Source organism: Nothoprocta perdicaria, unplaced genomic scaffold (assembly GCF_003342845.1).
Source record: "Nothoprocta perdicaria isolate Ctin4 unplaced genomic scaffold, notPer1 scaffold_27, whole genome shotgun sequence".
NCBI classification, from domain to species: domain Eukaryota; kingdom Metazoa; phylum Chordata; class Aves; order Tinamiformes; family Tinamidae; genus Nothoprocta; species Nothoprocta perdicaria.
Genome location: NW_020455499.1, coordinates 4,012,254 through 4,024,620, shown reverse-complemented (window position 1 = coordinate 4,024,620; position 12,367 = coordinate 4,012,254). Strand labels below are relative to the sequence as shown.

Here is a 12,367-nt window from a genome sequence, read left to right as displayed (position 1 = left end):
ATTTTGCAAATGACTGTGATGTTGGGATTTCTCTTGTACTGCCATAATATTCTGTCATTGCTAACATGTGACATTATACCTATAGAAAATACTAATAAAGAATTTTGCCAGAAGTACTGCTTTCATCTCACTTTTTTTTTTAAGCTTTACACCAGACAACTTTCTAAATTCAGCCTAGTGGAATAAAACTTGGATGTGCTTTAAGTAATTAAAATGTTTAACTTAATGCTAACTTAGTTAGGAAATTTAGATAACTAAAAAAAGAGGAATTAAGATTTTTTGCTGGTAAGGTCTCTGCCCTTGGCAGTTGTAGGGCATTCGCTCCTGGAATCCAGAGGCATTCAAAGGTTCACAGTGTTTTGATGGTTTGTACAATGGCTCCATCTTCTGAAGTCATGAATATAAAAAGTATTGAGGGAGACACCTCATCAGAAAAAGGACAGTCTAAATACTTGTATTACCTAAATTTTTCTTTCTTTTATTTTTATATTGAACATAATATGAAGTGTTTTTTGAGTTAGTAGTAGCTAGCTCTAAGATACCCAAAATGACTGCAGATGATTTAGTGATTCAAACAGTGAGTCCAGTGAGGAGCCAGGAAGAAGATTAACGGATTGAAGCAGCCAACCTAGGAGCAGAGGCTGACACTGCTCAGCCTGGAGAAGATATTTCTCTGTGGTGCGCAGTGACAGGACAAGAAGCACTGAGCACAAATTTAAATACAGCAACAAACTCCATGTAAATGAATGGAAAAAGAAAAAAAAAAGCCTGTTTTATTGTTAGAATGACTGAGTTGCCCAACGAGGCTGTGGAGTCTCCATCCTTGGAGATACTCAAAGCCCAAGTGAACACAGCCCTGAGCAACCTGCTTTAGTTGACTGTACTCTCAGCATGGGCCTTTGGCACCTGCAATGTTTTCTTGCTGATAGCAAGGAAAATGGCATTCCCAATTTATTTTTTCATTAACTGGTGCTATTATATTTTTTTCTCACATAGGGTCCTGTTTTCTTTTCTGAAAACACATTTAAGTTTCTACACGGGGACTGCCCACCTGGATGAGCCTCTATTTCATTGAAATACAAAGTTTGTTCTCTCATACTGCTGTCCAACACTAGACATCTCATCCACACCTGATCTCCAGTAAGTTATGCTGTCACCTTTCAGTCCAGTTCCATTTGATTTTTTGACAAGTGGAAGCAGGGTTTATATGGGAAATACAGACTCATTTGGCAACAGTTTTGACAAAGTCACTCTCCTCCTTTCACAAAGGGATGTTCCAGCAACTGCAGAGCAGAAGGGCGTTCATGTTGATCTCTGCATTAAGGATTTGAAAAATCAGTACAAGATCATGCAAGCCCGTGATGTAATTGTTCAAAAAGTCTGAATGCAAGCTTAGCTTTCTTTTTTCTTTCTTTTTCTTTCTTTTTTTTTTTTTAAACAGGATTTATGAGAAGAGACTGTTGGCATTTATGAATTAGAAAAGTAAAACAGTTTGTTACAGAAATCTTTCTTTGAAATCTTTGTTTCTCTAAATTCTTCCTAAAACCTGCATAATTCAGTTATTGCAGCTACTGCAGGTGCACCAAAAGTGTCTTTAAGGAAGTTGACAATTATTGACAATTATCTTTTTGACCTAGCGTGAGCCAGAGTCTTTATTATTATTTTTAATATAGCTGTAGCTGTTCTGTCATTTCCAGTCAACCAAATTCTTCTTAAGGACCTCATTTGGAATTACAGTAATGTTAGAACCAAAGAGTTTGGATGTTTTCAAATGTCAGCTTGGGGAAAAGGGAAACAGGAAGAGCCCAAAGAACCTGAATTTCTTAAATAATAAACTAGTGGGAAAGATGGGATGAAGGAAGCACTTATCCTAGGACATGATGAGATGTAAAAAGCTGGCCATGCCATGTGCATCCTGCATTTTTAAAAGATAAACGCTTTACTAAAAATGCTTTATATCTGTATGCAGAAGTCAGAGTGATGTGACAGATTCTTTCCTTTAGAACAATGTCCTGAAAACAACACACGAGAGGCAGGCTGGATTCAACCAGCAAGAGAACCTAAAGCTCTGCTCATCTGCAGAGCTTTTAACTGAAATTAGCTCAATATTTTGTCTAAAACTCAGTGATGCCATGTGGCTGCCTGAAAATTATAGGGCAAGTTATATGCTGAGTATAAGACCGAGAAAAACAGAAACTGTGACTTTTGTTCAATACTTTTCTTCAATTACCATCGTAGATGACAAAACTATTATATGCATACTACTATTTTAAAGCCTTCCTGAAATGTCAAAAAACTTAAACATTTGTAAATGTTAACAGTTGAACTGCACAGTCAAAGGTACCATATAGGAAGTAAACCAAGCTTCCATCAATAGTCTCCACCACTCAAACRATCAGATTTTTTTCCCCTTTCAGATGGGGGTCTACATACCTGGTGAGACACACGTGCACGAAATCCGCGGCGGTGCTGGAGAAGCGATCGGGCAGGGGCGGCATCAGCCCTCTGTGCGCCCCGATGTAGAACATGGCTGCGATCCTGTCCATGGAGGCCAGCGGCGGTTTGCCCGTGGCCATCTCGAACACGGTGCAGCCCACGCTCCAGATGTCTGATTTTCTCCCATATCCGGACTCGCTAATAACTTCTGGGGCCATCCAGTAGGGAGTGCCGTGCACCGACTTCAGGAGGTCACTGTGGGTGCCGCTGAGGCCAGCCCAAGCCAAACGCCGGGCGCAGCCGAAGTCAATGAGCTTCACTACCCCATTGGGCATGAGCATCACGTTGTTGCCCTTGATATCCCTGTGCACCACACAGTTGCTGTGCAAGTAGGCGACCCCTTGAAGAATCTGCTTGGTATATTTACAAAGGACAGTTTCTGGCAAAGGACCGAAACGATTAATAATGCTAGAAATTGAGCCTCCAGGAACGAACTCCATGAAAATGCTGACAGTGCTGTCTTCCAGACAAGTTCCTAAGTAAGTTACAATGTTGATGTGCTTCAATGTCTTCAAAAGATCCACCTCCTCTTGCAACTTCTGATACTCTTTTTCTGTAGTCAGTTGATCTGACGTATCCAAAACAACCTGCTTCACAGCTATTAACTGACCCTGGCTTGTCAGACCACAGTACACCTGCAAAGAAATTGACATCTATTAAAATGCAACATGAACCATAAAATATATTTACTCTATTTTATGGCTTTTTAAGTATCTTTGAATTTGTTCAGGTCTCATTTATATAATCAAAATATTATTTGTTGAATAGAACAACAGTCAGTTATAAGGTGAGACAGAGCTCMAAGTGATCAATGTGTCTCTTAAAACACATTGAGATTCAACTTACCGTGCCATAGGCTCCTTTTCCAAGCACCTCACCTCTTGTCCACATGATAGGCTCCCTGTTAGTCCAACTATTTTCAGATAATTTAGTAGATTCTTCAAAGTTTAGCAGACCACTTTCTTCATTTGATGCCAAAAAGACTTCACTGTAATTCTGCTTGAAAGAGGACAGTCAGCATGGGGAGAAGGCAGGGAGGAAGGTAAAAGTCTCATATGGCCATACAATTATTATAAGGAAGAATTTTTTTTCTGGCATGACACTTCTACAAAATAAAAAGCTAAGGGATCAAGCAGCAGTAGTATTGGTAGATAGGCACCCTATGGCTGAGTGTCCTGACAGAAGGCCTCTGACATGCATGGATACTAGGGATACTCAGTGGGTAGCTGGGACAGGAAAAAAGAGGCTTGATCATTAATGATCATATAGTATTTATTACCACTACCTAATCACCCACGCTTTTCTTCATTTAGACTCATCATTCATCCAAACTTGTGCTATAGGATCACTCAGAAGAAGTAGCAAGGTACAAAGAATTACCTTCTCTAGAGCACAGTTTACAGTCTCTTTATCTCCATTCACCCGGCTTCCTTGTTCTTTAGGATGTGTATTTTGCACTTTTGGACCTGTATTTTTTTCTTTTGAAGAGCTGATGTCTTTTTCATCAAGCACTAGTAATTCTGCTGCCAGACAATAAAACAAGTCATCGGTCAGGTCCTTATTATTTGCCCAGCAGGGAATGTTTTGACTTGTCTGGAAAACGGGGCTTGCAACATTTGTTGTCTGAATCACTGACGACTGCTTCAATTCATCTGGCAAATTGCTGTTTTGAGGTGTGTGGCTCCAACTTTGATTTAAGGGGGATTGATGCTCTGGTCTCTTTGAAAAGGGCAATGCTTCACATTTATTTATAGTCTTGCAGGAGGACTGCTTTGATTCCAGGCCTCTGCAGCTATCTATATCCACTCTGCACTGGGGGACACACAAGTTCTGCTCTGTTGTTGATAAATTATTCACAGCAACAACTTCTGAGTCTTCATCATCAGACCGAGGAAGATTCTGACTACAGGTAGCAAATATTTGACTGACGGATACATCCTGAATGTCTAGAGACTGCTCCAAAGAGACTTCTTTAATAGTTGGTAAGTTTGAATTTGAAAAACATTTATTTTCTTCAGATGATTGAGAAAGCTCCTCTAAAATTGGAGGTTGAAGGGTTTTGTCCTCATGAGATGGTGCTATGCTCTCTGAAATCTCTATTGGACAATGTGGACTAGAAATCAATACACTCTCATGTGTCATGTTGCTATCACCCAGCTCCATTTTTTGGCCTTTTGGAATTAAGCCTTTCTGCTTTCTTTTAGAGTCAGGAATGGTCTTTTTTGGCTTAGAATACGTTGCCTTTTGAGCATTTCTTACACGGCTGCTCTCTCTACCTTTACTGCAGGTAGATTTGCAGGTGTTAGCAGTGCATCTCCTAGGTGGAGCAGAACAAACATCTCTACCAAATGTGTTCTCATGTTGATCAAGTTCACGCACATGGGCATAGACAGGAGTTCCAAACATCTCATAAATTCCCGGGCCTTTGTCATTTGAATTTATTTTCCTGAACATATCACTGTATTTCAGATCTACAAAACCTGAAACAGATTGTGCACGTGGTAGAGAAAGAGGAATGGCAGATTTCTTTAAAATAACTGCATTTCTGCAGCTGCAGGGGAAACCTTGCTTTGCAGACTTCTGTGCTCTCTGGGCTGCATGGTATTTGTCTACTGGAGGGAGCTTTTTTTGACACTTCAGAGAAGTCCCAGATTCCATGTGTGGCTGTTCTAAAGATGGCAAGATCTGACCCTTGACACTCACCTTGGATGTGCTACATTTGGTGGAACTCTCATCAGAAACAATTAAGTGTTCGGATATGTTGCTCCTTGGTTTAGACTTAGATGAATATTTATTTCTATTTATCTTTATTTTACTTCTGTCGTGTTCTTGGCGAGCAAGAATGTTGAAGCTCTGGCTAGCATGAGGAGGCAGACTTCGGATGACACTCCTTTTTGGGGGAGGTTGTTTAGCAATGTGAGGGGCCCTTGCTGGTTCTTGTTCAGCAAGTGTAACATGGACAAGAGGTACATGTTTACCTCTGTCTTTTGCTGAAGTTACTTCTGAATTTTTTTCTTTTTCTGTTTCTAAGAGACAAATGATATTTTCTGTTTGTTTTCCAGGGGGATTTTGCACCTCTACTCTGGGAATTATTTCAGTTACAGACTGATTTTCTAAAACATGACAAGCATCTGTCCCTGCATTTGTATAGGAATAATCGAAATCATGACTGTCAAGCACAAAGTTCATGCTCTCAGAATCTCCATCTGGCCTGGAATCCAGTATTATACGTGTCGTATCTCCTTTTACACCAGATCTAAGTGAGCCCTCTATGAGTTTTTCATTATTCCCATCTCTTAAGGTGTCTGCATTGTTTGATACAGGATATATACAGGCTGTAAATACTTCACAGTTTATCTGAGTGTCACCCAATGTCAAGTAGGGGTAATTATCATCTCCAAACTTGTCTTGTGTCACAATATCTATGTTCTTACAAGTAACTGAAAGCTGGTATCTCACCAGGTCATTCTTTTCAGTATTAGTGGTTATATCAACTTGCTTCAATTTTATTTTTTTTCCATATTTTTCTTTCTTGTCTTGAGGATATTCACAACAGTTGCCCATGTCAAAGGAATTTCTTGGGGTAAAGTTATCAGCAATACTAACGCTGGTTAGGTCTGATGACTTTTGATTGTGCAATAGATTATGTAACTGATACTGATAAAATTTAGGAGTTGCATTTATAGGCAGAGGAATAGAATGCACAATATTCAAAATATTTCTGTTGTTGAAGCCTTCTAGAGGAACAAGATGCATTGTCCTTACTGGTGGAAAATCCACTGGTGGCAGATGAAACTGTAATTTCTGTGAAAATATTAGTAACTTGCTACATAGCATACACATATAAAAATCTAATATCAAGTAGGAAAACAAAACAAAACTATTCTTAAATGCTTTCCCACAGTTAACCTACTGTGAAGCACAACAGTAACACCCCGAAAAAAGACGCATTTTTTTCTCATATGCACAATTCTTTCTAATTATTCAGTAGTGGGGAAAGAGGGTTTCTTCCTATGAAGCAAATCACTGCTTATGATACAATAATAACAAGCTTTCTACACACATACATTTGTTATACATCTCATCCCTTAATACTTCTGAGTTTGTTAAATGATTTCTGCATGTTTGCTATAGGAATTCAAAGCCTGGTCAGTGATTTCATGTATCAAAATTTCTTTTTTGGTGGGCACTTTCAGTGAATGAGAGAGCCATTCTTACACTGATGTTTCAAATCACTTCCAAGGGTGTTCTGACACTAGTAATTATATTCCCTATTAAATTAGATTGAAGGCAAGCCATTTTTAGAAAGCAAAAATGATATTATAATAGAAAACCAATGTATCTATTGAGAAATTATTTTAGAATATTAAGAGGTTTTAAAAGATATTACTACAAATATGGCATACGGATTCCTGATATGCCCACTTATTAAATCCCATCAGCCACACCAGGTGGGTCACAGATCTTGCTCAAGAAGTTGTTTGTTGGCAGCAAGCACAATCTTCACTACACTTTATTTATAAAGTTAAATGGAATATTATCCAAAGGAAAGTTTTTATATAGCATTAACTGAGAAGTCATTTTCGGATGCTTTTTTATTATTCCTCCCTTCTTCCTTCCCTTCCTATTCGTTGAAAGGTATCATATATTTCTGAAATAGAAGATTTGAGAATTTGAATACTTCATTGTGATTATGCAGATGACTATGGTAAAAATAATTTTGTATTCTTCATTTATAGGAAATAATATAAGCCAAAAGAATATACTGAAAATTACACTGTCCTAAGAAATTACACTGTCCTATGTCTGAATATTCATTTGCACATCCATACTCAAGATCAATTTGCAATCTGCAGGACATTTGTGTTTGTACCCCAAGGCAAACTGAGGTTTGAATGTGCCAGGAAGAACAGTGAGGAATATTTTGAAATGTACAATCCAGACAACTTTGTCTYATCTACATGGCTTTAATCTGGATGCTCAGTTAATCCAAATTTATACCCCTAAAAATCAGCAGATCCTAACATGGGAAATAAAATTGTATTAAATCATATTGAGGTCACACAAATTATTTTTCTTAAGCATTACCCTCATGTTGATTTTTTTTTCTTTCTCACCAAAGCCCTTTAATGAAATTTATCAGAACTCACAATATCATTTCTAAGTCMTTGCTTTTTTGCTGTGAATCCTATGTGCATTCTGTAAAAGTTCTGCTACAATACACAGATGATTCAGTAACGCAAGTCCTTCCTACTAGTGACTAACACCAGAATCTCTTTTTCTCTGAGTACAATATGTTTGACTTTTTCTAACTTTAGGGCTGACTGGGTGCGAGTAGTGAGTCATGCAAAATTGCTAGTATAATTGAAAGGGCAGAAGTAAATGCAAAAAAAATGTTTGTCWTGGAATCCAACTTATAAGTATTGCAAAGTTTCTTGTGAAATATGTTTAATAATTTATAATAGCTTATTTTTTATTTGCTAACACAATAAGTTTCAGCAAACATCTAATATCAATTAGATGTTTTCTATGTTTTAGATTAGTTTAGATTAGTTTTTTCATATTCTATCTAGCTTCAGTTTTCAGTTACRACTCAATGTTTTTTCAATATATCTAAACTAGACACCTAACATACAGGATGTGCAAACCTGAAAACAGTTTATAAACTTACACTTTATAAGACTCTATGACTTTATAAATTACCAACTCCCCACTCCTTAAAGTAACACCTGACAAATTTGCTGATATACATATGAAGGTTTGCTGATATAAATATATGCAAAAATATATCTGATATTCATCTGCAAAGCTGAAAAGCAACCAGAGGATGCTATATATGGTTCTTCTATATTTTTTTAAAGTTTTGAAGGCATCTAATACTTTTAATTTAGTGCTTAGGTTTATACATAGTACCATCTTACCTCAGTTCTCCTACTTCTGTTTTTTAGCGCTGTTAAATTTAACCCTTAAAAATCAAAACAAGTGAAATGTTAGATAAATACACTTAACAGACTACATTTTCATCCATAATTTAATTTCAGAAAGTAGGGTTCTGAGGACTGAGTCCTATGACTTGTGGTTTCATGACTAGGCTATAAAGTCGTAAGTCAAAATTTGAGTGCCATGCTTAATAATTACTTATTTTTTAACAGAACACAGTAATAATTAAAAATACCTTGATTCTAATAAACTGGCTTTCACTCATGGCTAATTTATTTTGCCTGTATGAGGAAAAAAGTGAAAAGATAAAGCAAAGGAGAAAGGAAAGAGAAAAGAATAAAGTGAAAAGTGGAAATAACACCCTTGTTCCACTCCAGTTAATCAGAATTTCAGTATATATTTTGTGGGTCTGGAGTTTCACTGTACTGGCTAATGGTAATGGTGAAGTCCCTTTTTTATGTGGTTGAACWCTACTGCATGTGAAGTAATTATACATAAAGAGAATTTAAAATGTAAAGAAAAGTTACTTCAGAGGCTCTGGTGTCTCTACTTAACAGTAATACATAACTATTTAAAAGTTGTGACTTCTAGAATTGACCTTACTTGGTTGTATTTGTGCTTGTATTGTCTGAAATGCATATAAATCCATATGTGATTCTAAAATGGTGTGTTCTGGATACGAAGCCTGTAGCAGAAAACTGAAGTCAAAGCCATGTCTTAGTTTCTCTTCTTTCTTCAGGAAAAAGGGTAATGTGCGCTGTCGCATCTGCAATGCTAACTCCTTTTCATTGGTCACTTGTTTTTCTGGCCACAGTGTGGACATTGGTGTTATTTGACTAAAAGGGAAAAAAATACGGTATAAAAACCAGTGCAAGGAGGCTACTCAATTTAACCATCATATCAATGGGAAAAAATATGAAAAACAGGCCTGTAAAATCAGTAAAATGTAAATGTAAAATGCTGATTTTTTTTCTTCCAATCTATTTGATAAGCTAGGGCTMTCTAGCAGCATCTAACTGCACTGCTGGGGATTGAGGGATTGACCACAAGTGAAAATTAATGACAAAAAACACTGGACAAAACAAAATACATTGCCTACATTCCCCGTTCTGAATTATTGTTTCCAGCATAAAGTTTCTGTGAACCGTGGGTAATATCTGTTAGAACAGCTGTGAATATGAGATGCCCCTTTGGTATTTATAAAGTATGGTATGGACTGCCTAACAGAATAGAATAGCTGCTGTGAGGGCCAGGTGTGTTTCTGTGGGCCAACTGCTACCTAGCTTCTGAAGAACAAAAATTCAATTGAAAAGAAGTAGAAAAAGATACACTCTAAATTGTCCTCAAGGCATCTGCAAGACAATTGTCTGTTTTCAGCTGAGTCAACATGAGTCAAACATGAGGCAAAGACCACAAGATTTTTCATATTTTACCAAATAATTTGTTCATCTAGTACAATATCCTGTTTCCAGCAATGATCAGTAAGTAATACTGGGATGGAATAAACACCATATGACACATATAGTTTTATATAACATAGAAAACTAAGGAAATTTCATCTCACTCGACTAATTCCTGCTTTGCATCCACTTTGGATGCCTAGCTTTAAAATAAATATTAATTCTACTTACTTGTTCTTTTCCAGTGCTTTGTATGGTTGATGCATTTTTTTCATAATTTTATCTACCTTTTGAAGAGCCACAAAAATTCTACAACCTGCAACAGTATATAATTATTACTACCATAAAAGCAATTTAATTACTGACCAGTAGTAGAAGTCAAATGCACTTATTTTCAGCTATTAAAGTATTATTATAAAGATACATATGATGTAGCTATCACAAAAATGTTATGACCATCTCACAAAACTAAGATGCATATGTATGCCATAACTTCTAGACATGCATGCATAAATCAAAACTCTTGGTTGATMTCTATGTATATTAAATCAATATATAAAAATGAAGTTAAAAAAAAATCCACCTGTGACCCCTATTTCTGTACAACAGAAATATAAGAAAAATACTTGCAGAAATTTTAGAAAAAGTTACTAAAATCAAAACAAATTTCACAACTACTCAAAGGTTAAAATTAACCCTGAGTGTAATTCCAAAGTTTTCTGGTGGTTGTTTGATTTTTATAGGTTCAATTTTGATAGTTTGATTTCAAGTTAAAATTGCCTATTTTCAGATTCTCTGTATTACACCTCATATGTAATAAACTTGGGTTAAGCTACCTTCTTTGCTTCTGTTCTTATTTTGCTGGTTGTCAGACATACTGTTCTTCAATGTGTTAAGGTCCTCAAATCTGCAAAAAAATGCTTCATTAATTGATTTCTACATGTGCACAAACCAATAGTTATATTTCTTTTTCAGGATTGTAAGTAAGACTACAGTAACATTTAAGAAGTACTTGACTGAGATAATAAAATTAAATTTAACATCATATGCCCCATCCTCAAATAGTGTCAACCATGGGAAAAAAAAAAAGACACATGGTGGTAGCTCAGGGAAATGAAGAGCAGGACTATGTTTCACCTGGCCTCTATAAGGATATATGAGCTCTCTCATGTGCCTGTGTATATGAGAGACTTAAAGGAGATTTCCCTCAGGATTTACAGATAATGGCTTGATATTTTGTAGAGTTCAGTTGTACAACCTTGAGTCTGCATGTAGAGATTAACTCATGCACAAACAACTAGCTGCATATTCAGAATTATTCTTTTACAGGATTTCTACATTCAGGCAGAAGTATAATTAAGAATAATGTTTATTAGCTGCATCTTATTTTGCCATTTCAATATAACAGGACTTTTTAAGAAAGGTACCAACAGCAATGTCAACAACCAACCATGTGAAGAAGTTGCTTCCAGGAAATTAAAACAGAAGAAATCATAAAACAGCAAACTAAAAGGAATAAAAGGAAAAACTATCAGTAATACCATTCAATATCGTATTGGGACATTTCCAACTGTAGTATTCAATGTAGCTGTTTGTCTTTAGGGAACCACCTCATTACACAGCCCATGGAAATGAGAGGCTTATGTGGCTTTGTTCAGAACTAAGAGCATTTTACCATTTGATACTGCTATTCAGGAAAAGAGCCAAGCTTTTGCTTCTGATTCCACTAGCAAGACAAAGAATGTAATGACTTGAAAGCATGCAGCTTTCCCAGGAGACTTATTCATTTTCCCTAGATCCAATTAAAGATGTTATAACTCTTTTATATGGCACTTTTCAACTGAGGAATGTACTTTGATTCTGTGTAACTGTGCTTCTTAGTCCACCGAGGAGAAAATGGGCAAGAGAAGGTGACTGTTCTGTCCAAGGTCACACGATGAATTGTGCAAAGGAAGCAGTAAAAGCCACCAGTCTCCCTCTCTCCTCCCTATACTAAATGCTATATAAACCATTACAGTGTTTATCCACTAAATTGGCCTTCTGGAGTCACACGAGCCACCGGACTTCTCCAAACTTTGCCTTTTTATTTTCTCTGATTATATAAAAGTCCATAATAATAGCYGAAAAGCTTCTGTAGAACAAAATATAAGCAGCCTCTTACCTGGAGCTTCAGCAGAGAGGCGTGAAAGCCGCACATCAGCCCCGAGGGAGCCAGCCCTTGGGAACCTCCCTGTAGGAAGGAGCGTTTCTAGGGCAAAGCTGTCTTCCCTCACTGCACAACAACACATCCATGTGGGGGATCCTGGCGCCTGGGCTGGATTTTCCCTGTGTTTTCTGAGGGCCGAGGGCGCCGTTCCTGCCCCTGCAGAGCCCTGCAGGCCGCGGCTGCCAGGAGGCCCTTTCGTTTACACCATGTCACCAAGGCAACTCGCCCAAGGGGCATTTTGCTCGAGCAGATCGGCGCCAAAGYAGAGGGAAGGGCTCCCAGCCGCCAAAGCTCGGCCCGCCTCCCTCCTGTTTATTTTATTTAT

General features: G+C 37.3%; 1 protein-coding gene across 1 annotated transcript; it reads right to left on the bottom strand.

Moving 5' to 3' along the window:
- Positions 1-1,018: 1,018 nt before the first annotated feature.
- Positions 1,019-12,109, bottom strand: MAP3K19 (mitogen-activated protein kinase kinase kinase 19). Its single transcript, XM_026040837.1, has 9 exons — positions 11,998-12,109; positions 10,673-10,743; positions 10,068-10,152; positions 9,040-9,272; positions 8,418-8,461; positions 3,877-6,291; positions 3,343-3,495; positions 2,434-3,131; positions 1,019-1,314 (listed from the first exon to the last, which is right to left on the bottom strand). Exons 2-9 carry the CDS (start codon positions 10,710-10,712, stop codon positions 1,248-1,250), a joined length of 3,735 nt encoding a protein of 1,244 aa, XP_025896622.1. The 5' UTR covers positions 10,713-10,743; positions 11,998-12,109; the 3' UTR covers positions 1,019-1,247.
- Between the last annotated feature and the right edge of the window lie 258 nt (positions 12,110-12,367).

Excerpts from the sequence above, each read along its gene's own strand:
- MAP3K19 (XM_026040837.1), bottom strand. The coding sequence starts at position 10,712 with ATGTCTGACAACCAGCAAAATAAGAACAGAAGCAAAGAAG. Across the intron at positions 8,462-9,039 it reads ACAAGCACAAATACAACCAA|GGTTAAATTTAACAGCGCTA; the intron begins GTAAGGTCAATT and ends TTGATTTTTAAG. Across the intron at positions 6,292-8,417 it reads ACAGAAGTAGGAGAACTGAG|TTTCATCTGCCACCAGTGGA; the intron begins GTAAGATGGTAC and ends CAGAAATTACAG.